The sequence below is a fragment of the Nerophis lumbriciformis genome, linkage group LG10, assembly GCF_033978685.3.
Source record: "Nerophis lumbriciformis linkage group LG10, RoL_Nlum_v2.1, whole genome shotgun sequence".
Taxonomy (NCBI): domain Eukaryota; kingdom Metazoa; phylum Chordata; class Actinopteri; order Syngnathiformes; family Syngnathidae; genus Nerophis; species Nerophis lumbriciformis.
This window is the reverse complement of record NC_084557.2, coordinates 35,118,531-35,142,917: the sequence shown is the minus strand read 5'-3', so window position 1 is coordinate 35,142,917 and position 24,387 is coordinate 35,118,531. Positions and strand designations below refer to the sequence as shown.

General features: G+C 37.1%; 1 protein-coding gene across 2 annotated transcripts in view; it reads right to left on the bottom strand.

Moving 5' to 3' along the window:
- dkk3b (dickkopf WNT signaling pathway inhibitor 3b) overlaps positions 1-21,479 on the bottom strand; it is a 51,621-nt gene extending 30,142 nt beyond the window's left edge. Inside the window, exons 1-5 of one of the 2 annotated variants that reach the window (XM_061969756.1) lie at positions 21,037-21,479; positions 14,569-14,661; positions 14,421-14,492; positions 4,574-4,666; positions 4,128-4,272 (exon numbers count right to left, since the gene is read on the bottom strand). In XM_061969756.1, coding sequence (XP_061825740.1) covers positions 4,128-4,272; positions 4,574-4,666; positions 14,421-14,492; positions 14,569-14,661; positions 21,037-21,252 — 619 coding nt within the window. In that variant the 5' untranslated portion in view covers positions 21,253-21,479. Of the gene's footprint in view, positions 1-4,127; positions 4,273-4,573; positions 4,667-14,420; positions 14,520-14,568; positions 14,662-21,036 lie in introns of both variants that reach the window. The other variant, XM_061969757.1, reaches the window with a different exon arrangement.
- Between the last annotated feature and the right edge of the window lie 2,908 nt (positions 21,480-24,387).

The following is a 24,387-nucleotide window of genomic DNA, read 5'->3' as shown; positions in this document are numbered from 1 at the left end:
AAAAAAGAATGAATACCTGTTTTACTCCCCACATTGAATTGGGTCTTAAAAAAGGCACAAACGCCACTAGTTGGAGGGAGGCAATTATCTCAGCTATACCAAAAGAAGGCAAGGATAGAATTGAATGTGGATCTTACAGGCCAATATCGGTTCTCAATGTAGATTATAAACTATTTACTTCCATTATGGCCAAACGATTAGAAGATTTCTTACCTATATTGATACATAATAATCAAACAGGTTTTATACATCAACGGCAAACACAAGACAATATAAGAAAGACACTACATATTATGGATCATATAGAAAGAAAAAACATCGAAGCAATTGTTATAAGTGTTGATGCTGAAAAGGCCTTTGATTCGGTCAATTGGAATTTTCTTTACAGAGTTTTATATTAATTCAGCTTTCAGGATACAATTATTAAAACTATACAGGCACTATACAACAATCCTACTGCTAGGATTAAAGTCAATGGATACTTATCAAATAGTTTTACCCTAGAAAGGGGTTCTAGACAGGGATGTGCATGGTCACCATTACTCTTTGCATTATATCTGGAGCCATTAGCTCAGTTTATCAGACAAGATGAAGATATTAAGGGAATCATGATTAAAGGAAGAGAGTATAAATTGGCCTGCTATGCGGATGACATTTTGGTTTACCTCGGACACCCAACATACTCGCTCCCTAAATTAATGCAATCATTTGAACTGTATGGTCAACTATCAGGATATAAAATCAATGTACCGTATTTTTCGGAGTATAAATCGCACCGGAGTATAAGTCGCACCTGCCGAAAATGCATAATAAAGAAGGAAAAAAACATATGTAAGTCGCACTGGAGTATAAGTCGCATTTTTGGGGGACATTTATTTGATAAAACCCAACACCAAGAATAGACATTTGAAAGGCAATTTAAAATAAATAAAGAATAGTGAACAACAGGCTGAATAAGTGTACGTTATATGAGGCATAAATAACCAACTGAGAACGTGCCTGGTATGTTAACGTAACATATTATGGTAAGAGTCATTCAAATAACTATAACATATAGAACATGCTATACGTTTACCAAACAATCTGTCACTCCTAATTGCTAAATCCCATGACATCTTATACGTCTAGTCTCTTACGTGAATGAGCTAAATAATATTATTTGATATTTTACAGTAATGTGTTAATAATTTCACACATAAGTCGCACCCCCGGCCAAACTATGAAAAAAACTGCGACTTATAGTCCGAAAAATACGGTAGGTAAAACCCATCTACTGTCATATAATTATAACCCACCAGGGGAAATCAGAAGTAGTTACCCTCTGATATGGCAAACAGTATCTTTTAAATACCTGGGCATTAATTCGTCAAAAGATCTAACAAAATTATCAGAATACAATTATCTACCCATACATAATAAAATAAAAGATGACATAGCAAGATGGAACTTAATTCCTTTTTTTAGCCTTAGTTCTAGAATTGATTCCATTAAAATGAATGTATTGCCAAGACTGCTGTACCTATTTCAAACCCTGCCAATAGAGATTAACCAAAACCAATTCAATGAATGGGACAAAATGCTATCAAAGTTTATATGGCAAAGTAAAAGGCCAAGAGATCATCTCAAAACTTTACAATTGGTCAAACAAAAGGGAGGATGGGGTTTACCTTGCCTGCGATATTACTATTTTGCAGCCCAGATGAGAGCAGTGATATGCTGGTGCAACCCATCATACATTGCTCAATGGAAAATTATTGAAGAAGAAATGCCCTCCATCCCTGTACAAGCAATCCTGGTGGATAGCAATTTACAAACCCACATAAATAACATTGATAACCCATGGGTGAAATGGACCCTTAAAGTGTGGAAAATGATTATAAAGGAATACAAACTTGAGAGTGATATTGCAGTTCTTAAATGGTGTGCCTATGATACAGAGTTTACACCTAATAAATTAGACTCAAGATTTAAGGACTGGATATCCAAGGGTATAACAGCTTTATGTAGTGTAATGACAGATAAAAAAAATGCTTAGTTTTGAAACTATTAAAAGGACATATATATTAGAAAACCAAGACTTCTATCGATATTTGCAGTTGCGGCATTTTGTTAATATGAAGGTGAAAAGCGTCACAAGGACGAGTATATGTTTGATTGAACTGTTTACAAAAGCCTACAATTCAGAAGTTATTGATAGAACTGTTTCATGCCTGTATAAGGGTCTGTTGAATATGAAATCATATTCAACTTCATATATTAAAACAAAATGGGAGAAGGAAGGAGGGATAACTATAACTGAGGAAGAATGGACAATAATATGAAAATATCAATGAACTTGTACCAGCTCACCCAAGTGGAGGGAGTTTGGCTGGAAAAATTTGATCAGATTTTTTATTACACCTGCCATCATGGAAAGAAAAAAATGTAAAAATATATATTTTTTAATTAAATTGTTATATGTATCCAGTGATTCTATAAAGTTATTTTCCATTTAACTTCACCTGTTTTAGATTATTTTTATTTAAAATCGCTGAATTTTCACATGTGCCGTTCAAATACTGAGAAGAGACGGTGCGGTGAACAGCAGCCAGTTGAGGCACGTCACTCAATTGTGCCTCACCATGGATTGCGGACTCGGCTAACTGCTGGCCTGTTGTGCAGTGAGACCGTATTGCTATATGAATTATATTATACATTTCCATAGTTTAGTTAGCTGAAGTATATAATGTACAGTGTATTTTGTCAACAACTGTATGTGTGTAAAGTATTTCTTATGCTGAGCGATCATAAAACGGCTGCAAAAGACGCACTGGGTGAGGCTCGCCTCCTGCACCCCCGCCGTAGAATGCACGGCAACCCCTGACGGGAGTGTTATATCAACTAAAGCCCACACTTAAACTTTCCACGTGCAAGATTGAATCTATTTAAAAAAAGTTATTTCATAAGAAGCCAAAAAGTGCAAAAACAATAATGTTTGTGTTGGAGGAGTTGTGAATGACTGCAGGGCCACAACATTAGGTACACCTACAGACTGCAGGTGTACCTAATTCACAACTCCTCCAACATGATCATTATTGTTTTTGCCCTTTTTGGCTTCTTATTAAATAACTTTTGTAACCTATTTTCATGGGCTTTCCTCTTTGTGATGTTAAGTTCCTGTTATGCGCTGTTATACAGTATATGCCTTGAGCTCTTATTTTGAAGGCGCTAAGAGCGGAAGTGACGACACCTTGCGGAGGTTTTTGAAAGAAGGTAAATAAAGTGGTCCTCGTGTAAACTGGAGCCGCCGTGTTTGTTATTTTGTAGTTTCATACAGTATAGGCGACATTTATAAACCCTCGGTTACACTTTTTTAAATAGATTCAATCTTGCACGTGGAAAGTTTAAGTGAGGGCTTTAGTTGTGGACTTAATTTCTAAGTAAAGGTAAGACCATAATAAAGTTTTTTTTTATTAAATGTGCTTTTTTGTGTGCTACAGTTTGTATGTGTAAAGTTAAAGTTAAGTTAAAGTACCAATGATTGTCACACACACACTAGGTGTGGTGAAATTTGTCCTCTGCATTTGACCCATCCCCTTGTTCACACCCTGGGAGGTGAGGGGAGCAGTGGGCAGCAGCGGCATCGCGCCCGGGAATCATTTTTGGTGATTTAACCCCCAATTCCAACCCTTGATGCTGAGTGCCAAGCAGGGAAGAATGCTGGTATGAGCTTTTAAACATAACCCGTTAACTGCTGCCAATCAAATGGTGAATAAGATACTCTTTAGGGTTCATATGTTTTTAAATCTGACTGTGATGAAGTCAGTGCCTCACCAGCCATGAACCTCACCGCACGTCACTGGTATGCATGTATATATATGTATGTATGTATTTATATATATGTATGTGTGGGTATATATATATATATATATATATATATATATATATATATATATATATATATATATATATATATATATATATATATATACTGTATATATATATGTATCTGTTTATATTGAAAAAAAAAAAAAAGTATACTGTAGTCCTGATACACTCCCACATGTTTTGTTTTGTAGAATAAGGTAGTAACCTGGGGGAGGTTAAATCTGTAACTGTTAGTCAGTCTTCAATCACTGATGAGTTACCTCGTTGGAAGGCACAGCAGAGGTCCGGTCTGCAGTCACTCTGACCCTGACAGATTGTTCCTTCTGTTCCCTGAGTGGCGTTGACTGTACACTGGCCCCAAACACACGTCTGTTTTGAGCAGCACTCCTCGTCTTTAGTACAGGGCTGAGCAGGGAACACATTCACATATGCAAACTGTCCTTTGAATATTCAATACCATTATTACAATTCTACTGCTCAAATTCCCTTCCCAAAAGTATGTTTACCTCATCAGTATCTGTTTGCTAACTGACAGAATGAGATGCTAAGGGTTGATGGATCAGGTATGGTGATTTTCCAGTAGTTGAGGTTAACAAAAATCTAGCAGCATACCTGAGAAGTTCTAGTGTTAATCTGAGGTCATGTCGTCACTGTGATGTCAGTCTGTAAACCTGAAAACAATCAGAAAAAACAAAGAACTTCCTACCATATCAGTTGGTATGCAGGGCAGGCACTTGGAGTTGTCCATCTCATACCAACAATACTTCAGTTCGCCACAGTCCTCGTCCACCAGACATTCCTGTGGTGTGAGAGACAGGTAGAATCACTGATTAGGCACAGAAGTAAAAAGGTTCAACTGTGCACTATCAGACTGACAGCGTAGAGTTCTTCTTGCAAATGTGTAGACCAGTGGTTCTTAACCTGGGTTCGATCGAACCCTAGGGGTTGGGTGGAGCCTCCGCCGCGGAGGTCAAGACACACCTGACTCATCGTGTAAATAAAAACTTCTCCCTATCGGCGTATTATAGATACGGCAACAGCAGAAGTCAAACTGATTCGCAGGCGTGTAATTTGTTGTGAGTTTATGCACTGTGTTGTTTGTGTTCTTTGAACAAGGTGATGGTCATGCACAGTTCATTTTGTGCACCAGTAAAAAAACATTTAACTTTGTCTTGAATTTTATTTTTCGCTAAAGAATGGTTCGGTGAATATGAAACTGGTGGGGTTTGGTACCTCCAACAAGGTTAAGAACCACTGGTGTAGACTTTGGAAGCATTTATTCATAAATCTAGCACATACATCTGAGATATCTGTAACTCTCTCTTCTCTTTTATTGATGTTTACCATTTTTTTTGTGTCTGCTGTTACTTCCTGTTTGGTACTTTACACCTGCGTTTCTAGATCTCTTGTCCTGTTTAGGATTATTCTGGTGTAAATATCAGCTGTTGACAAGACCCAGGGGCGTCACTAGCTTTTAAGGACAGGGGAGGCTTAGCCCCCAGGAGAGCGAACGTAGCGCACAAGCACAAAACTTCACAAACGGCTAACAAAGACTTAGAAATTATTCATTGTTATTATTTAAAAAATGTACGGGACGAAATGAAATGCTCCCCGGGACGATGGCTTTTAACCATTTTTTCTCTTTTTCTTTTTATGTACAGTATTTATTCATTTTACATTTTATATTAAATGTCTTGGTTTTTCCTCCCTCTGAAAATCCTATGAAATGTTTAACAAGCCATCCTATAATAATACAACAGCTATTAAAGTGACAATACAATAAAACAAATCTATTTAATTATGTTGTTTTCATTAGTTTAACATTAGGCTAATGTATATTACTTTATATAGATTCTACAAGAGTGATGTGGGCGTTTTCTATATGAAAAAGTCCAAGGACCGCAAGTAAGGTCGCAGAGAAAATGCGGACTGGATTTTGAGTGATGTCGGCATTTTCTATATGAACAAGTGGAATGAATTGGATACCGACCCACTAAAGGGGCTCTCTACCTTAAAGTACCAATGATTGTCACACACACACACGCACACACTAGGTGTGGTGAAATTTGTCCTCTGCATTTGACCCATCCCCTTGTCCACCCCTTGGGAGGTGAGGGTAGCAGTGGGCAGCAGCAGTGCCACGCCCGGGAATGATTTTTGGTGATTTACGCTATGAAGTGAGGGGAAACTGAGTGAATAATGACAGTTTATATGATTATTTATTTAAACTCATATTCGGGCCACTTTATAATGAATATGTCGGCATGTATTTGTAAAAAAATAAAATAAAATAATAATAATAATAATATATATATGTATATATATATATATATATATATATATATATATATATATATATATATACATATATATATATATATATATATATATATATATATATATATATATATATATATATATATATATATATATATATGTATATATATATATATATATAACACCAAATTATTTAGGGGGGCTTAGGAATATTTTAGGGGGGCTTGAGCCCCCCTAAAATAGGCCTAACAACGCCAATGACAAGACCTATTCGTTTCTCATTGGTGATCAGGATTGACTGTAGCTGGTAGCCAGTGTCTCTTTGGCAGCATAAAATTATTCATTTATTATTGCACTCATTAGACCAGGGGTGTCAAACTAATTTAAGCTCAGGGGCCACATGGAGGAATATCTGTGCACACGCGGGCCGGACTATTAAAATCATGGCATTAAAACTAAAAAATAAAAACAACTTCAGATTGTTTTATTTGTCTTACTTTGGCCAAAAATAGAACAAAAACATTCTGAAAATATTACAATAAAAATATAGAAAAAAATACCGGCAGCGGTAAAGTTTTGAGCCATGAAGGAAAGAAGAAACTGAATGAATGTTTATAACTGAATAAATGTACTTATACAAAAAAATGTGTTTTCTTTTGTATTATTTTTTTAATGAATTAGGTACAGTTTATGACAACCTTTTTCCAAAACACAATATAGAACGTGAGATATAACAGGATAATGCATACAGTTACCATTTGTTTTCAAAACGATTACAAAAAAGTGGGACCCCAAAAATGTACTGTGGGACCCCATTTTTATGACTTGATGGCGTACCTGGGATCCCATTTGGAAAATTCCTAGTGCCAACACTGATGGAGTATTGGTGCGTGCAAAACAGCAGCAGGCGGCTGTGGCCTGCGGGCCGGTTCTAATACTAATCAAATATCATCCCGGGGGCCATAGATAATTCATCCGGCCCACGGGCCTAGACTTTGACACCACTGAATTAGCCTGATTAATAGAAGAAAGCCATGGTCCGAGGAACTCAGTGAAGATCCAAGAAGGCAACGGCAAATTCCAAGATCATCAATTCAAACTCTTTATTAATTTGGGTATTTGGATGGGTCATCACTTTGCAAATGTTAAGTTTTACCTCAAATGAAACGAAATGTTCAGAAACAACCAAGGATCCACCAAGGCTCAAGACTGCCGTGAACTGTAAACTGCTAGAACAGTGGTCCCCAACCTTTTTGTAGCTGCGGACCAGTCAACGGTGAAGATTTTTATTCTTATTTTATTTTATTTTTTGATAAAGAAATACAATCATGTATGCTTACGGACTGTATCCCTGCAGACTGTATTGATATGCATGTATATATAGTGTATATATTCTGTTTTTATGTAGATTTAATAATTAAAAAAAAATTTAAAAAATGTTTTTTTTTTCTTTTTTTTTTTTTTTTTTCTTGTGCGGCCCGGTACCAATCGGTCCGTGGACCGGTACCGGCCCGGTGGTTGGGGACCACTGTGCTAGAACACTATTGTCCACAGTGAAGCCAGTTTTATATTGTAATGCAGTTAGAGGGTCCTAAATGTTTGTTTTCCATCTCATAAATATCTGATACCAAAGTCAAAGTTGATCTTATTTTGACAAAAATATTTTTTGTGACTTTCTGGGCCAGGTAGGGGTGTCCAAACCGTTTTCACCAACGGACGCATTCCAAAAAGTTAAAGAATGTGGTGCCATTTTGATGTTTATCTCATTTGTGGAAAAAAAAGCTAAAAACAGACATTACAGTGTGTTTGAAGACAACACAAATGTGGGTGACAATATTAGTCTTGTCAGTCTTGGGGACTTGATAGAAGTACAAAATGTGTTTTTTCCATATCTGGACCTGAGTTGTTTTGCCACATTCTTTAACTTTTTGAATGCGTCCGTTGCTGAAAAAGGTTTGGACAGTCCTACCTGGCCCAGAAAGTCACAAAATGAAAGTGTTTTTGTTTTGTGGAGAAAACATGGCGTATTCGTATTGTATGTGTCATTTCTTCTTTTCTAGTTTCTTAAATTGCATTATTGGCTTTATTTTAACAAAAAAACCTTAGGGTACATTAAACATATGTTTCTTATTGCAAGTTTGTCCTTCAATAAAATAGTGAACATACAAGACAACTTGTCTTTTATTAGTAAGTAAACAAACAAAGACTCCTAATTTAGCTGCTGACGTATGCGGTAACATATTGTGTCATTTTCCAATTGTATTATTTTGTCAAGATTATTAAGGACAAGTGGTAGAAAATGAATTATTAATCTACTTGTTCATTTACTTTTAATATCTGCTTACTTTCTCTTTTAACATGTTCTATCTACACTTCTGTTAAAATGTAATAATCACTTATTCTTCTGTTGTTTGGATGCTTTACATTAGTTTTGGATGATACCTCACATTTGGTTATCAATCCGATACCAAGTCGTTACAGGATCATACATTGGTCATATTCAAAGTCCTCATGCGTCCAGGAACATATTTCCTCAGTTTATAAACATGATATACATTTTTAAAAAACAAAAGAAGATGTTGTGATGCCAAAAAAACATTGACGTAATCACTACTAGATACTACTGTACTTGGTATCATTACAGTGGATGTCAGGTGTAGATCCACCAATGGCGTTTGTATACATTTTGACGCCGGTGAGCTAATGTGTGTAGTGAAGCATGTTTAGCTATTCCTCGTCCTGCAGGGATGATACTTGTGAGAAACTCACTTTATTTGTCGCCATGGAGGCGAGGATTTAGAAGTAGCTAAAACACTACCGACTGTGGATGGATGTTAGCCGCTAGCTAGCTAGCCATGTCTTAAAGCACCTCTTCCGGTGGGTGTTTCAGTGTTATAACTTCACCTTTATCTTTAGTTTTTAAGCCAACATGCATCTGTTCTCCACTTTCTGTCTACACACTGTGTCTGCTTGTAAGTACTCTGTGATTGTGCGTTGCCGAACATGCTCGTCTGCTCGTAAAAACCAGCAATGAGGTGATGTGACGACGACGGGGAGAAGTGGAGGACCAGTATTTTACAGAGGCGGTATAGTACAGAATGTGATTCATTAGTATCGCGGTACTATACTAATACCGGTATACCGTACAACCCTAGTAGACACAAAAATTCGTTTTTAAATTTCAGCTTTTTGTCATTACAATATATCTTTTTGCACCTTTCACTTACATTTGTAATGTTTTTTTATTTATTTTTGGTTTGATTTTTTTTTTTTGACAATATGCTGCGGGCCACTGGGCCACACTTTGGCCACCCCTACCCTAGACTAAGTCGATATGATGCAGTACAGTTATATACTGTGGCTGCAGTACACACAGTAATACTGACTATAACACAAGCAAAATTATTTTCCAGAAAAAAATATTAGATTATTTTTCTTATATTAAGTAATGCATCTTCACTTTCAAGGTTAATATTACTTAAAATAAGAAAATTGGTAAAACATTGGAATTGCTCGGTCCCAAAAATATATATATTTTTATTCAAAAAGTAGCTCAAAATTTAGTTTCTGTTAGATGTGCACTTTTTTAGTGTCCACTTTTTAAAGTACTGGTGGTGCAGAGCAGTGGCTTGTCACTGCAAACTACAACACTACTGCCACCTGCTGGTCAAATGTAATTGACTTTTAATTCATACATCCAATGTGTGGAGGAAAAAAGGCTCCCTATAACTTCATGCCAGTTAAAGAAATGGATGTTGTATGCTGAGATTAACCTTTGCAAAACACATAAATAGAATGTGATGTCAAAGGGGGGAAAATTATGCAAAACCAACTTTTCTATGGGGACCCGGTTTTTGTGTATTTGGGATCTGCATAAATGGCAACTGCACTTTTTATTTTTATTTTTCCTATTGTTTATTTAACAATCATTATGAGAGACAAGAATACACGTATATATATATATATTTTTTTTAAAGATGATTAAAAAAGCTTGGAAAATGCATTGTAGACTTCAAAGCCCTCTAAAACCACTTCAAAACCCTCCATCAACGTTTTATATACACACTGCAAGTCTATATATAATGTAGTAACAGACGCGTTCAAAACAATATGTACCGTATTTTCCGCACTATAAGGCGCACCTAAAAACCTTTTATCAAAAGCTGACAGTGCGCCTTATACACTGCAAAAAGTCAGTGTTCAAAAACAAGAAGAAAAAAAACAATTAGTGGTATTTTATTTGAACTAAGCAAAATGATCTTCCAATAGAACAAAAACATTCTATACATATATTGTATATTCTCACTAATAACAAGTGCACTTTTCTTGGTAGAAAAAAAAACCCAAAGAGACCTTTTTGCTCAATATGTTGAAAAATATTCTTAAATTAAGTAAATGCTAGTGCCATTATCTTGACATAATGATATGCATCATGATTTTTTTTTCATGCTTGAAGAAAGAATTATTACTTTAAAAAAGTAGTTTTATACTTGTGAGTGTTGATGACACAGCTTTGCAACACTTGATATTCTAGTTTCAAGCATGTTTTACTCAATATAGGTCTTAAAATCTCAGCAACAAGCTGTAATATCTTACTGAGATCATTTAGGACCAAAACCCTTAAAACAAGTAAAACACTCTAACATAAAATCTGCTAAGTGAAAAGAATTATCTTATCATACAGAAAATAAGCAAATATCACCCTTATTTGAGATATTTAACCCTTACTTAGATTTCAGTTTTTGCAGTGTATATGATATAAATGTTGCACTACATGCTATACCTTGCTGTTGTTAAAGGATAAACGAAACACCACGTCACTGACTTTACCTCGAGGAAAATAACAAAATAGCTGTTTATTCATTTTGGGAGTGAACAGAGTTGTCAGAACGCTGGTTTGTAATCTATTAATAAAGTTTGACTGACCTATCTGACTGTTTTGTTGACATTCCCTTTAGCGCAGCTCCATTTAATGGATGCATAACGTAACCCCAGCCTCTACTGTAGCGTCTATTCTATGCGCCTTATAATGCGGTGCGCCTTTTTTATGTACAACGTTTTAAAATAGGCCATTCATTGAAAGTGCGCCTTATAATCCGGTGCACCTTATAGTGTGGAAAATACGGTAATATGTTCAATATTTACCATATTTTGGTCATTTTAATCATTGTCGGAACTCATTCTTTGGCACGATTATTTCCGTTTCTGTGGTCTAGTGGTTAGAGTGTCCGCCCTGAGATCGGTATGTTGTGAGTTCAAACCCCGGCCGAGTCAAACCAAAGACTATAAAAATGGGAGCCATTACCTCCCCGCTTGGCACTCAGCATGAAGGGTTGGAATTGGGGGTTAAATCACCAACAATTATTCCCGGGCGCGGCCACCGCTGCTGCTCACTGCTCTCCTCACCTCCCAGAGGGTGATCAAGGGTGATGGGTCAAATGCAGAGAATAATTTCGCCACACCTAGTGAGTGTGTGACTATCATTGGTACTTTAACTTTAACAGTGCACATCCGACTTCTGACAACAACCACTTCCGGATACACATCGCTTGTGTGTGTTTTAATCATGGCAGATTTGGTAACAGACAACGAAGACAACTATTTTTGGACAAATGAGGATTCACAACCTTATCTTTTTGAAGCTGAGTATACTGAGGATGAACTACTGTTTCTAGAAGCCAGCATGTAGGAAGAGTGAGACATTGGAGCAGACGGAAGACGAGAGAGTGAGGTGCAAGTGACTCGAAGCTGCAAAATGTGGAATTTGAAGCCAAGCTATTTCGACATAAATGGAGTGCTTACCCATAATTAACCGGAAAAAAACGTCCCTGGCCAGCTGGACCAAACGCACAACTATGCATTGAGTGAGTCACACTTTGATATTATTCATGATACATGTCTAGCTAGCTGTGTACAAACAAAACATGAAATGAGGGCTAATACTTTACAGATACTGTAATATGAATGTTCATGTTTTTCAGTCAGTACAGATTGGTGTCTTATCACATTGTGCTGTGCATTACAAGCTCAAACGCCTTTGTGCTGACGTAGAAGCTAGCTTATCTCTTGCCGTAGCTAGCTTCTACAGCTAATACCATAGCACGTTGATGTGTTACTACGCTAGAAAAAGAGTTCCTCATTGTTCGCTCTTACAATAACAATGTCGCTACAGCTTGGTTATTATTCAGGCTACAGGTTGAAGACAGTATTGTTGACGGTTTTTGAATGCATTTTAAAAGTGATTTAGAGGTAGCATTGATTGCTCCCATCAGCTGCATTGCTATAGCCACCAAGAACAAGCCAATTTGTATATGTTAGCGGTAGCACAGGGGTTAGTAGACACTGCTTAACTCTTAGCTGTGCTTTTACTTTTATGAATTCAATGATTCTTACACACATATCATATGGTTTAACTACATGGTCCCAGGCACACCAGTCATCAATCAAGACCATTGAGTGTCTTTATAAAGTTCCTGACAAGAAGAGTATACGATATCATCATTGCCAAATTTTAACCAAATACAATATTTGAAGTTTTACCAATTTTATTTTGTTACACACAGTCAAACTGGTTTTTAAATGCTTGGATAACTCTGCTCCCCAATTGCTCTGCAAGGCAATTACAAGACTGCAAAGTGGTACCAGATCTACCAGCCGAGCAATGTCAAAAGGCAACTGTTGCGTTCCATTCCGTAGAACATCTTTTGCCCAGACTGCCTTTTCAAAAAAAGGACCACAACTATGGAACTCTTTACCGGACACTTTAAAAATTATACCTGCACTTGTCACTTTCAAAAAACTAACAAAACTATGGCTAGTTGAGCAACAATCGTGTTCCCATGTTTAGTTTTTACTCATTTTTACTACCGTATTTTTCGGAGTATAAGTCGCACCTACCGAAAATGCATAATAAAGAAGGAAAAAAACATATTTAAGTCGCACTGGAGCCCGGCCAAACTATGTAAAAAAAAATGCAACTTATAGTCCGAAAAATACGGTAATTGGTTTTTATCTAGTCTGCACTTTGTCTGTGTTATTATTATTATTGGCTTTTATCTAGTTTGCACTTTGTCTGTATTATTACTATTATAATTATTATCAACTCATTCTATTTTTTATTTTCCTATTTTAATGATGTTGGATCTGTGTTGTTGTTGTTGTTGTTGGGGTCAAGTGTTGTAAATTAGCCTTGGCTACAAACACTATGATGAACTGTTTCAGATGTCTATGTTTTTGTATCTGTCCCTATTTCAAATAAACCTCTATAATAATAAAAAAAGTATGTGTGCCTCACAATACGAAGGTCCTGGGTTCAATCCTGGGCTCGGGATCTTTCTGTGTGGAGTTTGCATGTTCTCCCCGTGACTGCGTGGGTTCCCTCCGGGTACTCCGGCTTCCTCCCACCTCCAAAGACATGCACATGGGGATAGGTTGATTGGCAACACTAAATTGGCCCTAGTGTGTGAATGTGAGTGTGAATGTTGTCTGTCTATCTGTATTGGCCCTGCGATGAGGTCGAGACTTGTCCAGGGTGTACCCCACCTTCCACCCGAATGCAGCTGAGATAGGCTCCAGCACTCCCCGCGACCCCGAAAGGCACAAGCGGTAGAAAATGGATGGACGGAGGGAATAATAATAATTTATTAAGTATTTAATTGCTATGTAAATTTATATTCTAAAAATTGTAACGTTGCAATTGGGTGGGCTTTTATTAGACTATTAACATTCTGTGTACTTTTTGTATATAAAACAAATTGAAAAAAATAAAACATGTATATGAATATATATTTGGAATATTCTCCTGCACTGCTGTGTGTGATTTGCCATTAGGTCTTATGGAAGTAATGCAAAGAGACTGGAAACTATAAGTAGGAGTCACGCTATTCCCACTAAGCCACAATTATCTTAATATGTTCCAGACACACTGCTGCTTTCTTTCAGATGCACAGTAGCAGCTTACCACAATATTTTCCAGAAAGGACTTCCAGATATCTCAACTTAAAAGAAAGTAGGAAAAGCTATTAAAGTTGACATTTTAATACAGTACAATTAGTCACACTACTGGCTATGTTCCTTCCATGACCTTTTTTCTCAGTAACTAACTCTAATAAAGTAACCACTTTTTTTTTTTTTATAGTTGCCAGGAAAATAAGAGATGGAAACGTCTGTTGTCAGACGGAATGCTTAAAAGAAGCACAAACCATGAACATAGGATGAGAGTATTGGTTGGAACAGACTTGGTCCAAAAAGGAAGGACATGGAAGCTAAAGACTCACATGAGCGACACTGTTCCACTGGCCATAGATCTCCAGATGGAGTTGAGAGAATTCTGTCTTGTTTGTCATTTCCTTCCAAGACAAAGAGCAGTTTTTTTTCTTCATTTTTGATGTAATTACTACTGATCCAAAACATTTGACAACCTACCTCGTCAGTTTTATTGAGGACTTGCATGGTCGTGGTTGCAGCTTTCTCTGTGTCATTGTGCTGGGACAAAGACTTGGCACTCTCACTTCTTATCTGAATGTTAGGATGCACACAGAAACAATTAGGTGAGCAGGTACGAACCGGTTCGAGACTGTTCTTAGAGTAAACACATCATGCATGCAACAGTGTAGCAAACGTTGGCGACGAGTCAATATCTGAATTTAACATGCTTAGAATTGTAGTTTGTACAAAAATTGTAGTTAGAACGCACAATGATGATTAAGTTAAGTCCCAACGATAGTCACACACACACACTAGGTGTGGTGAAAGTATGCTCTGCATTCGACCCATCCCCATGTTCACCCCCTGGGAGGTGAGGGGAGCAGTGAGCAGCAACGATGGCCGCGCTCGGGAATCATTTTGGTGATTTAGCCCCCAATTCCAACCCTTGATGCTGAGTGCCAAGCAGGGAGGTAATGGGTCCCATTTTTATAGTCTTTGGTATGACTTGCCTGGGGTTTGAACTCACGACCTACCGATCTCAGGGCGGACACTCTAACCACAAGATGATAAAAGCAATACAGTGGGTGAGGGAAGTACAGACTTATTCCACTTAGGGCAGTGGTTCTTAACCTGGGTTCGATCGAACCCTAGGGGTTCGGTGAGTCGGGCTCAGGGGTTCGGCGGAGGTCGAGACACACCCGACTCATCGTGTAAATACAAACTTCTCCCTATCGGCGTATTACGGATACGGCAACAGCTGACTGATTTGCAGGTGTGTAATTTGTTGTAAGTTTATGCACTGTGTTGGTTTTGTTGTTTGAACAAGGTGATGTTCATGCACGGTTCATTTTGTGCACCAGTAAAAAAACATGGTAACACTTTAGTATGGGGAACATATTCACCATTAATTAGTTGCTTATTAACATGCAAATTAGTAACATATTGGCTCTTAACTAGTCATTATTAAGTACTTATTAATGCTTTATTCGGCATGGCCTTATTATAACCCTAACCCTCTAACCCTGGCCCTAACCCGAACCCTAACCTTAACCAAATAACTCTAAATTAAGACTTTGTTACTTAGAATATGTTCCCCTAGTGTCCAAAAAACTCTAAATTAAGTCTTTGTTACTTAGAATATGTTCCCCTAGTGTCCAAATAACTCTAAATTAAGTCTTTGTTACTTAGAATATGTTCCCCATATGTTACCAAAAACATATAACTTTGTCTTGAATTTGAAAAAAAACATTTTATTTTTCACTAAAGAAGGGTTCGGTTAATGTGCATATGAAACTGGTGGTGTTCGGTACCTCCAACAAGGTTAAGAACCACTGACTTAGGGTCATTTACTGAAAGATCTAAGGATATAGGTCTGATATTTGAATGTTTAAGTCGGGGTTCGGCAACGCGCGGCTTTCGAGCCACCAGCGGCTCTTTAGCACCGCCCTAGTGGCTCCCGGGAGCTTTTTGAAAAATTTATGAAAAATGGAAAAAGATGAGGAAGAAAATATATTTTTTGGGTAATATTTTAGTATGGGGAACATATTCTAAGTAACAAAGACTAAATATAGAGTTATTTGGACACTAGGGGATCATATAAGGGTTAGGGTTAGGGTTACTAATAAGCAATAATTCTGAGGTTATTGAGGGAAGACTCTTAAATAATGGCTTACTGGTTGTATAATGAGGCCATGCAGAATAAGGCATTAATAAGTACTTAATAATGACTAATTAAGAGCCAATATGTTACTAATTTGCATGTTAATAAGCTACTAATTAATGGTGAATATGTTCCCCATGTTAAAGTGTTACCATTTTTTGTTTTAATATGGTTTCTGTAGGAGGACAAACATGACAAAAACCTCCTTAATTGTTAGAAATCCCACTGTTTACATTAAACATGCTTCACTGATTCGAGTAGTTGGCGCGCGCCATTTTGTCCTAATTTCCTTTGCCCTTGAACGCATCGTAGTTTGTTTACATGTACAACTTTCCTTGATGCTGCCACAGAAAGACATGTTTTATGCCACTCCTTCTTTGTCTCTATTTGTCCATCAAACATTTTATGCTGTGCGTGAATGCACAAAGGTGAGCTTTGTTGATGTTATTGACTTGTGTGGAGTGCTTATCAGACATCTTTGGTCACTGCATGAATGCAAGCTAATCGATGCTAACATGCTATTTATACTAGCTGTATGTACATAATGCATCGTTATGCCTCGTATTTTAGGTATATTTGAGCTCATTGTATTTGTAGTTTCTGTTTCACAAGCTTCAGAGTGTCTCGGCTGGATGAGCAGGTATCGGACATCTCGGTCTCCTTGGACGTATCCTCGCTCATCCATGCGGACTGGACACTGGCCGAGAGTTGGTGGGCGGCTGAGGGTGGAGTCGGCTCTCTTGGTTGCTTTGTTGGGTCTGCTCCTGTCTCTGGCCATGCTTCCCCCCCCACCAGCGTTTACCTGTTTCTCACCTTTTTTGTAAGGGCCGCCGGAAATTGGCAGACCCGCCAGTGATTCTGTCTCCCTGTAATGTTTGTCTGATCTTGAATGGGATTGTGCTGATTCTGTTTCCTTCAACTTGAACACACACATCTTTTACCTTTGGCCAATATAAGACAGTAATTTCCAGGAGTTATCTCACCTTCTGAAAAGTCTCCGTTTTAGTCATGATTTCCAATGTTGTAAAAATGTGTAGAATAAATATTAAATTTCAACATTTCTGTCAACGAAGATTTGCATCAGTCTGCGACACATAGTCATTTTGATAGTAGGCTAATATAGCTAATATAGACACTTACGTCATGTGTTGCCTTCATTTTAACACTTATATAAGGCTTTACATTTTTTGCGGCTCCAGACAAATTTTTATTTTTTTATTTTTGGTCCAATATGGCTCCTTCAACATTTTGGGTTGCCGACCCCTGGTTTAGGTTATACATCTCAGCTCTTTGTTATTAGTGACAACGCATATTATGTTATCAACAAATCTTTTTGATCTCCTCCCATATTTGCTGGTCTTTTTGAATGGTTTCACCTCCTGAAAGCCAATGCAGTTTAGATCAGATAGAACTTTATTGATCCCATGGGCGTTTCATGCCTCAGGGAAATAAAGGTTCCACTAGCAGCGACAAAGTATACAGTAAGTTAAAAATACCAAAATTTGCACTGTGTAGACAACATAGCAGTGGTATGGGATTGTCCAATGAAATAGACTAACTCAACTTGTTTTCCTGAGGCAAATTATATTTTGATATTTTTCATTTTCCAAAATAATAAAATATATACCCCATAGATTAAAAACAAATACACAAAAAAACAGCCTGCATGTCAACTTCAGCATTTTAACTTGTTCTTGTTACACAACACCTGTTAGCTCTTTATTCCACATTTTGTGTAATTCTTCTTTTTTTGTAAGAATGTGGACACCCCTGAAATAGACGATATGTCAATCCCAAAACAGCTGCTAGGAGCTGAAAAAAAAATTGTTGAATGGATTACCTGAATTGCGATTCTTATTTATTCGATTCTAAATCGATACATAATAAAACATTTTGGGGAGTGGGGAATACATTTTTAAAATGACATTTTTAGGCGCTCTCCACATTTACTCTCAGCGCGTATACTTCATACGTTAGCAGCCAAAAAGAGCTTTTGTAATCCGTTACCTGCTTTAAAGTTTTATTATTATTGTTTATACCAAATGATATATATTGTGAGAGTTGGTTTGAATTGAGAATTGTCAGTAAGGTGCTAGTCTGCACCAAACTGAAACAGAATGAGTCGATAACGCCAGCCAGGACGTTAAAATAATATCTGAAAGGTGGACATTTATCCATGAAAATATGGAGAAGCTCCTGATGGTGTGTTTAATTAAAATGCAGCTGTATGCTGTTATGACATTACTTCAAAAAAAACCTACTGTAGTTGTAGATAGTACATTCCATTGTAAATGTATAAATGTAAATATTCAGTCAGAATTTTTTAACAGATATATTTCTGATTTCAATCACATATAAAGTTTAAATTAAAAGGTTGACTTTAAATGTTTAATCCAAATCTAAATGTAAGATTGAAATGTTTTTTTAGATTTAACATTTAGATTCAGATTTAACATCTAAATCTAACATTTAGATGTTGAATCTAAATCTAAATGTTTAAGAGATTTTACATTTACATGCTAAATCTAAATCCAAATGGTAAATCTAAATGTAATATTTAAATGTCAGATTTAGATTTAATATTCAGGATCGGATTTAACATCTACATTAAATGCTAAATCTTAAATCTAAATGTTGATTGTGAATCTAAATCTTTAGATTCAACATTTAGATTTAACATCTAAATGTTAAATCTAAATCTAAATGTTAGATCTAAATTTAAGATTTAGATTTAACATTTAGAGTTCAAATTTAGATGTTAAATCTAAATGTAAGATTTTGATGTACAAATTTAGCGTCAACTTTTAATTTAAACTTGAATGTTATGAAAATGAGATAAATGTGAGAAAAATGAGTTAGATGTGAGAAAAGTGAGCTAAATGATGAAACAAGTAAGTTAAATGTTGGAAATATATCTACTAAAAATTATGTGAATTAATTTATTTTAATTTGGCATCCCAAAGACAAGCTCCAATAAAAATGATTTCAATTAATTTCAATGGGAGACGTCGATTTGAGACACAAGTGTTTTGAGTTAAGAGCTCTGTCACAGATCCAATTAAGCTCATAAGTTGAGGTACTTCTCTACTGACTTTGTCCAATCAAGTTAATGTCATGAGGAATCTTATCAAAACAGTCGAAGAGATGGATGAATGATTTATCACTCACTGTTCACTGCAGAGGGCATTCAATTAAAAAGTAAAACACATTTTCTGATCTTAAAAACGCTTTTCGATTAGTGTGACATATTATTTTCGGGGCCTCCCTTTGTCTAGCATTAGAAGATTACAGTTGGTACAAAATGCGGCTGCTAGACTTTTGACAAGAACAAGAAAGCTTGATCATATTACGCCTATACTGTATATACCTTTATATACATATATACCTATACATTATGTCGGGAAACATATATATATATACATATATACATATATGTGTATATATATATATATATATATATATATATATATATATATATATATATATATATATATACATATTTATATTAGGGATGTGAATCTTTGGGTGTCCCACGATTCGATTCAATATCGATTCTTGGGGTCACGATTCGATTCAAAATCGATTTTTTTTCAATTCAACACGATTCTCGATTCAAAAACGATATTTTTCCGATTCAAAACGATTCTCTATCCATTCAATACATAGGATTTCAGCAGGATCTATACGCGCTGAGAGTAAATGTGGAGAGCGCATAAAAATGTCATTTTAAAAATGTATTCCCCACTCCCCAAAATGTTTTATTATGTATCGATTTAGAATCGAATAAATAAGAATCGCAATTCAGGTAATCCATTCAACAATTTTTTTTCAGTTACTAGCAGCTGTTTTGGGATTGACGTTTCGTCTATTTCAGGGGTGTCCACATTTTACAAAAAAAAAAAAAAGAGAATTACACAAAATGTGGAATAAAGAGCTAACAGGTGTTGTGTAACAAGAACAAGTTAAAATGCTGAAGTTGACATGCAGGCTGTTTTTTTGTGTATTTGTTTTTAATCTATGGGGTATATATTGTATTATTATTATTATATATATATATATATATATATATATATATATATATATATATATATATATATATAATATAGAGGGGTGTTATATATATATATATATATATATATATATATATATATATATATATATATATATATACATATATACACACATATACTGGCTCACCTGCACTGGCTTCCTGTGCACTTAAGATGCGACTAAGGTTTTACTACTTACGTATAAAATACTACACGGTCTAGCTCCATCCTATCTTGCTGATTGTATAGTACCATATGTCCCGGCAAGAAATCTGCGTTTTAAGAACTCCGGCTTATTAGTGATTCTTAGAGCCCAAAAAAAGTATGCGGGCTATAGAGCGTTTTCTATATACTATGGAATGCCCTCCCGGTAACAGTTAGAGATGCTACCTCAGTCTACCTAAGTCCCATCTTAAAACTAATTTATACACACTAGCCTTTAAATAGACCCCTTTTCGAGCAGTTGATCTGCCGCTTCTCTCTCTGCTCTGTCCCCCTTTTCTACATGGATCAGCTTCCACGGAGGACGCACTAGCTGTTCCAAGTCCGGACCCGGGATAGACCACTCCTCTTTGCATCAGTTGGTGACGTCTCTGCGCTGCTGACTTGTCTCCATTCAAAATGATCCCCTGCTGGCCCCACTATGGACTGGACTCCCACATTGTGAACCGGACCCACTCGGCAGTCATACTTTCCATGATGTAGTGCATTAAAAGGAGAGTTTGTTAAGTACATAGACCAGAGTAGGAGACTGACCTGGTCGACTGCCTCATCCAGGAAGTGTTGAGTATCCTCCATCAGCTCCTCCACTTCAGCAAACATGTCGTTCAAAGTGTGAAGGCTCTGCTTGCCTCCAACATTCATCATACTCCCAGTCGTCCACAGCAGAGCTAAACAGACAGAAAGGCAGAACAACATCTTTGCGTCGCTTCCCCCTTGTTGTGAGTCGATGGAGCAAGACCAGACGCGCATGACGCACCACAGCTGGATTTCGTTTTATGTGGAAAAATACGTTTGAGGAGGAGTATAAACCTGCTTTAATGACGTGGAGAGGAAGCTGGATTAACACAGTCCCCTTTTTTCAGGAAATGTACTGCATCAGAAGAAGGGGTTGTGTATTATTCCTATTTGAGGCTATGCAGGAATTCTAGTTTACACATTATTGGACAAAGCAGGCACGTGCACACATTAATGGGAGGATTGGATGTTTAAGCCAGAAAAAATGACACCCATCGGGAAAATTATTTGTAAAATTATTATTATTATTAAGGGTAAAATTACAGCTTATTCTCACACTCACGGTTGTAGCTCAATTTAAGACCCATGAAACAGAACAGAAGAGCAGTAAAACTGTCTTTAAGTTTCACTTTATCAATCAATCAATCAATCAATGTTTATTTATATAGCCCTAAATCACAAGTGTCTCAAAGGGCTGCACAAGCCACAACGACATCCTCGGTACAGAGCCCACATAAGGGCAAGGAAAAAATCACCCCAGTGGGACGTCGATGTGAATGACTATGAGAAACCTTGGAGAGGACCGCATATGTGGGTAACCCCCCCTCTAGGGGAAACCGAAAGCAATGGATGTCGAGTGGGTCTGACATAATATTGTGAGAGTCCAGTCCATAGTGGATCCAACATATCAGCGAAAGACCAGTCTATAGTGGATCCAACATAATAGTGAGAGTCCAGTCCATAGTGGGGCCAGCAGGAAACCATCCCGAGCGGAGACGGGTCAACCGTCCCCAACCGATGCACAGGCGAGCGGTCCACCCCGGGTCCCGACCCTGAACAGCCAGCACTTCATCCATGGCCAACGGACCTGTGTGTCTCCCCCTCCACAAGGGAGAGGGGGGGCAGAGGAGAAAAGAAAAGAAACGGCAGATCAACTGGTCTAAAAGGGGGGTCTATTTAAAGGCTAGAGTATACAAATGAGTTTTAAGATGGGACTTAAATGCTTCTACTGAGGTAGCATCTCTAACTGTTACCGGGAGGGCATTCCATAGCAACTTTAGCAACTTCTAGGACAGTGGTTCACAAACTTTTTTTTTTACCAAGTACCACCTTAGAAAAAAATTGACTCTCATACCAAAGACTATAAAAACGGTACCCATTACCTCCCTGCTTGGCACTCAGCATCAATGGTTGGAATTGGGGGTTGAATCACCAAAATGACTCCCGAGCTCGGCCACCGCTGCTGCTCACTGCTCCCCTCACCTCCCAGGGGGTGGAACAAGGGGATGGGTCAAATGCAGAGGGTAATTTCGCCACACCTAGTGTGTGCGTGACTATCATTAGTACTTTAATTTTAACTTTAATAATGACCAACATTATAATACAGTAGGGTAGTAGGTCTAATTATTCATTAAAAACAAGGCATAAGTTTTATTTAGCAAATATATTAAATATTTTTGGCCACTGTAACAATACAATATGAACAGTAACACTGTGTTGGAATACAGGGGGAAAAAACACTGTACTTAAATCAAGTGATTGTTTGGCGTACCGCTAGATAGAGCCCGCGTACCACAAGTGGTACACGAACCACAGTTTCAGAATCAATCCGTGGTGCATTCAAGGAACCTTGATTAATGTTTGAAACAGAGGAGTACATTTTTTTAAGACAGGGAATGCACATATAAATAATGATATAACAATGACAAATTATTATTGCACCCCCCGTGACCCCGAAAGGGACAAGCGGTAGAAAACGGATGGGATGGATGGATTATTATCAAATGATGATAATCCTACATGAAGCATATTTCCTTACACTATGAGCTAAAAGGGAAACTTGACGTAAGTCTTAATAATCATACGTAAGTGAAAATGGATGGAAGTGAATAATGATCAATATAATTTTAAAAACTCACATTTAGGCTCCTTTATATTAAATGTGCTGGCACTATTTTGTAAAAATAAAAACAATTTGGGGAGCCTACAGGCCCACTAAATAGGCCTAATGATGCCACTGGTTCAAACGCATGACGAAAAAAATGATTGATGAAACAAATACATAAACATGTATATATTGTGGGGTTTCTGATCATTGAGTGCGCCATCTACTGTGCTTCCAGGTTTTCACATTGGGAAGACTGGCACATGGGTAGAATGTATACAAGTGTATACAAGCATGAGGGAACTGCTTTACAATCACATAATCTACACTGTAAAAAAAATGACCGTAAAAACTACGGCAAGCAATTATTAAATAGCAACAGAAAAATATTGTAAAATCAAAAATACTTTATCACAGTGGATGCAGTGGATTCCCGCAAACCAAGAAACAGTAGATAACCTAAATTACTATGGGTTTAATATGTAGAAAACACGTGACTTTACTGTGAAAATAATTAAAAATTGTACAAACCAGGTTTCCATATGAGTTGGGAAATTGTGTTAGATGTAAATATAAACGGAATACAATGATTTGCAAATCCTTTTCAACCCATATTCAGTTGAATATGCTACAAAGACAACATATGTGATGTTCACATTTTTGCAAATAATCATTAACTTTAGAATTTGATGCCAGCAACACGTGACAAAGAAGTTGGGAAATGTGGCAATAAATACTGATAAAGTTGAGGAATGCTCATCAAACACTTATTTGGAACATCCCACAGGTGAACAGGCAAATTGGGAACAGGTGGGTGCCATGATTGGGTGTAAAAGTAGATTCCATGAAATGCTCAGTCTTTCACAAACAAGGATGGGGCGAGGGTCACCACTTTGTCAACAAATGCGTGAGCAAATTGTTGAACAGTTTAAGAAAACCTTTCTCAACCAGCTATTGCAAGGAATTTAGAGATTTCACCATCTACGGTCCGTAATATCATCAAAGGGTTCGGAGAATCTGGAGAAATCACTGCATGTAAGCAGCTAAGCCCGTGACCTTCGATCCCTCAGGCTGTACTGCATCAACAAGCGACATCAGTGTGTAAAGGATATCACCACATGAGCTCAGGAACACTTCAGAAACCCACTGTCAGTAACTACAGTTGGTCGCTGCATCTGTAAGTGCAAGTTAAAACTCTCCTATGCAAGGCGAAAACCGTTTATCAACAACACCCAGAAACGCCGTCGGCTTCGCTGGGCCTGAGC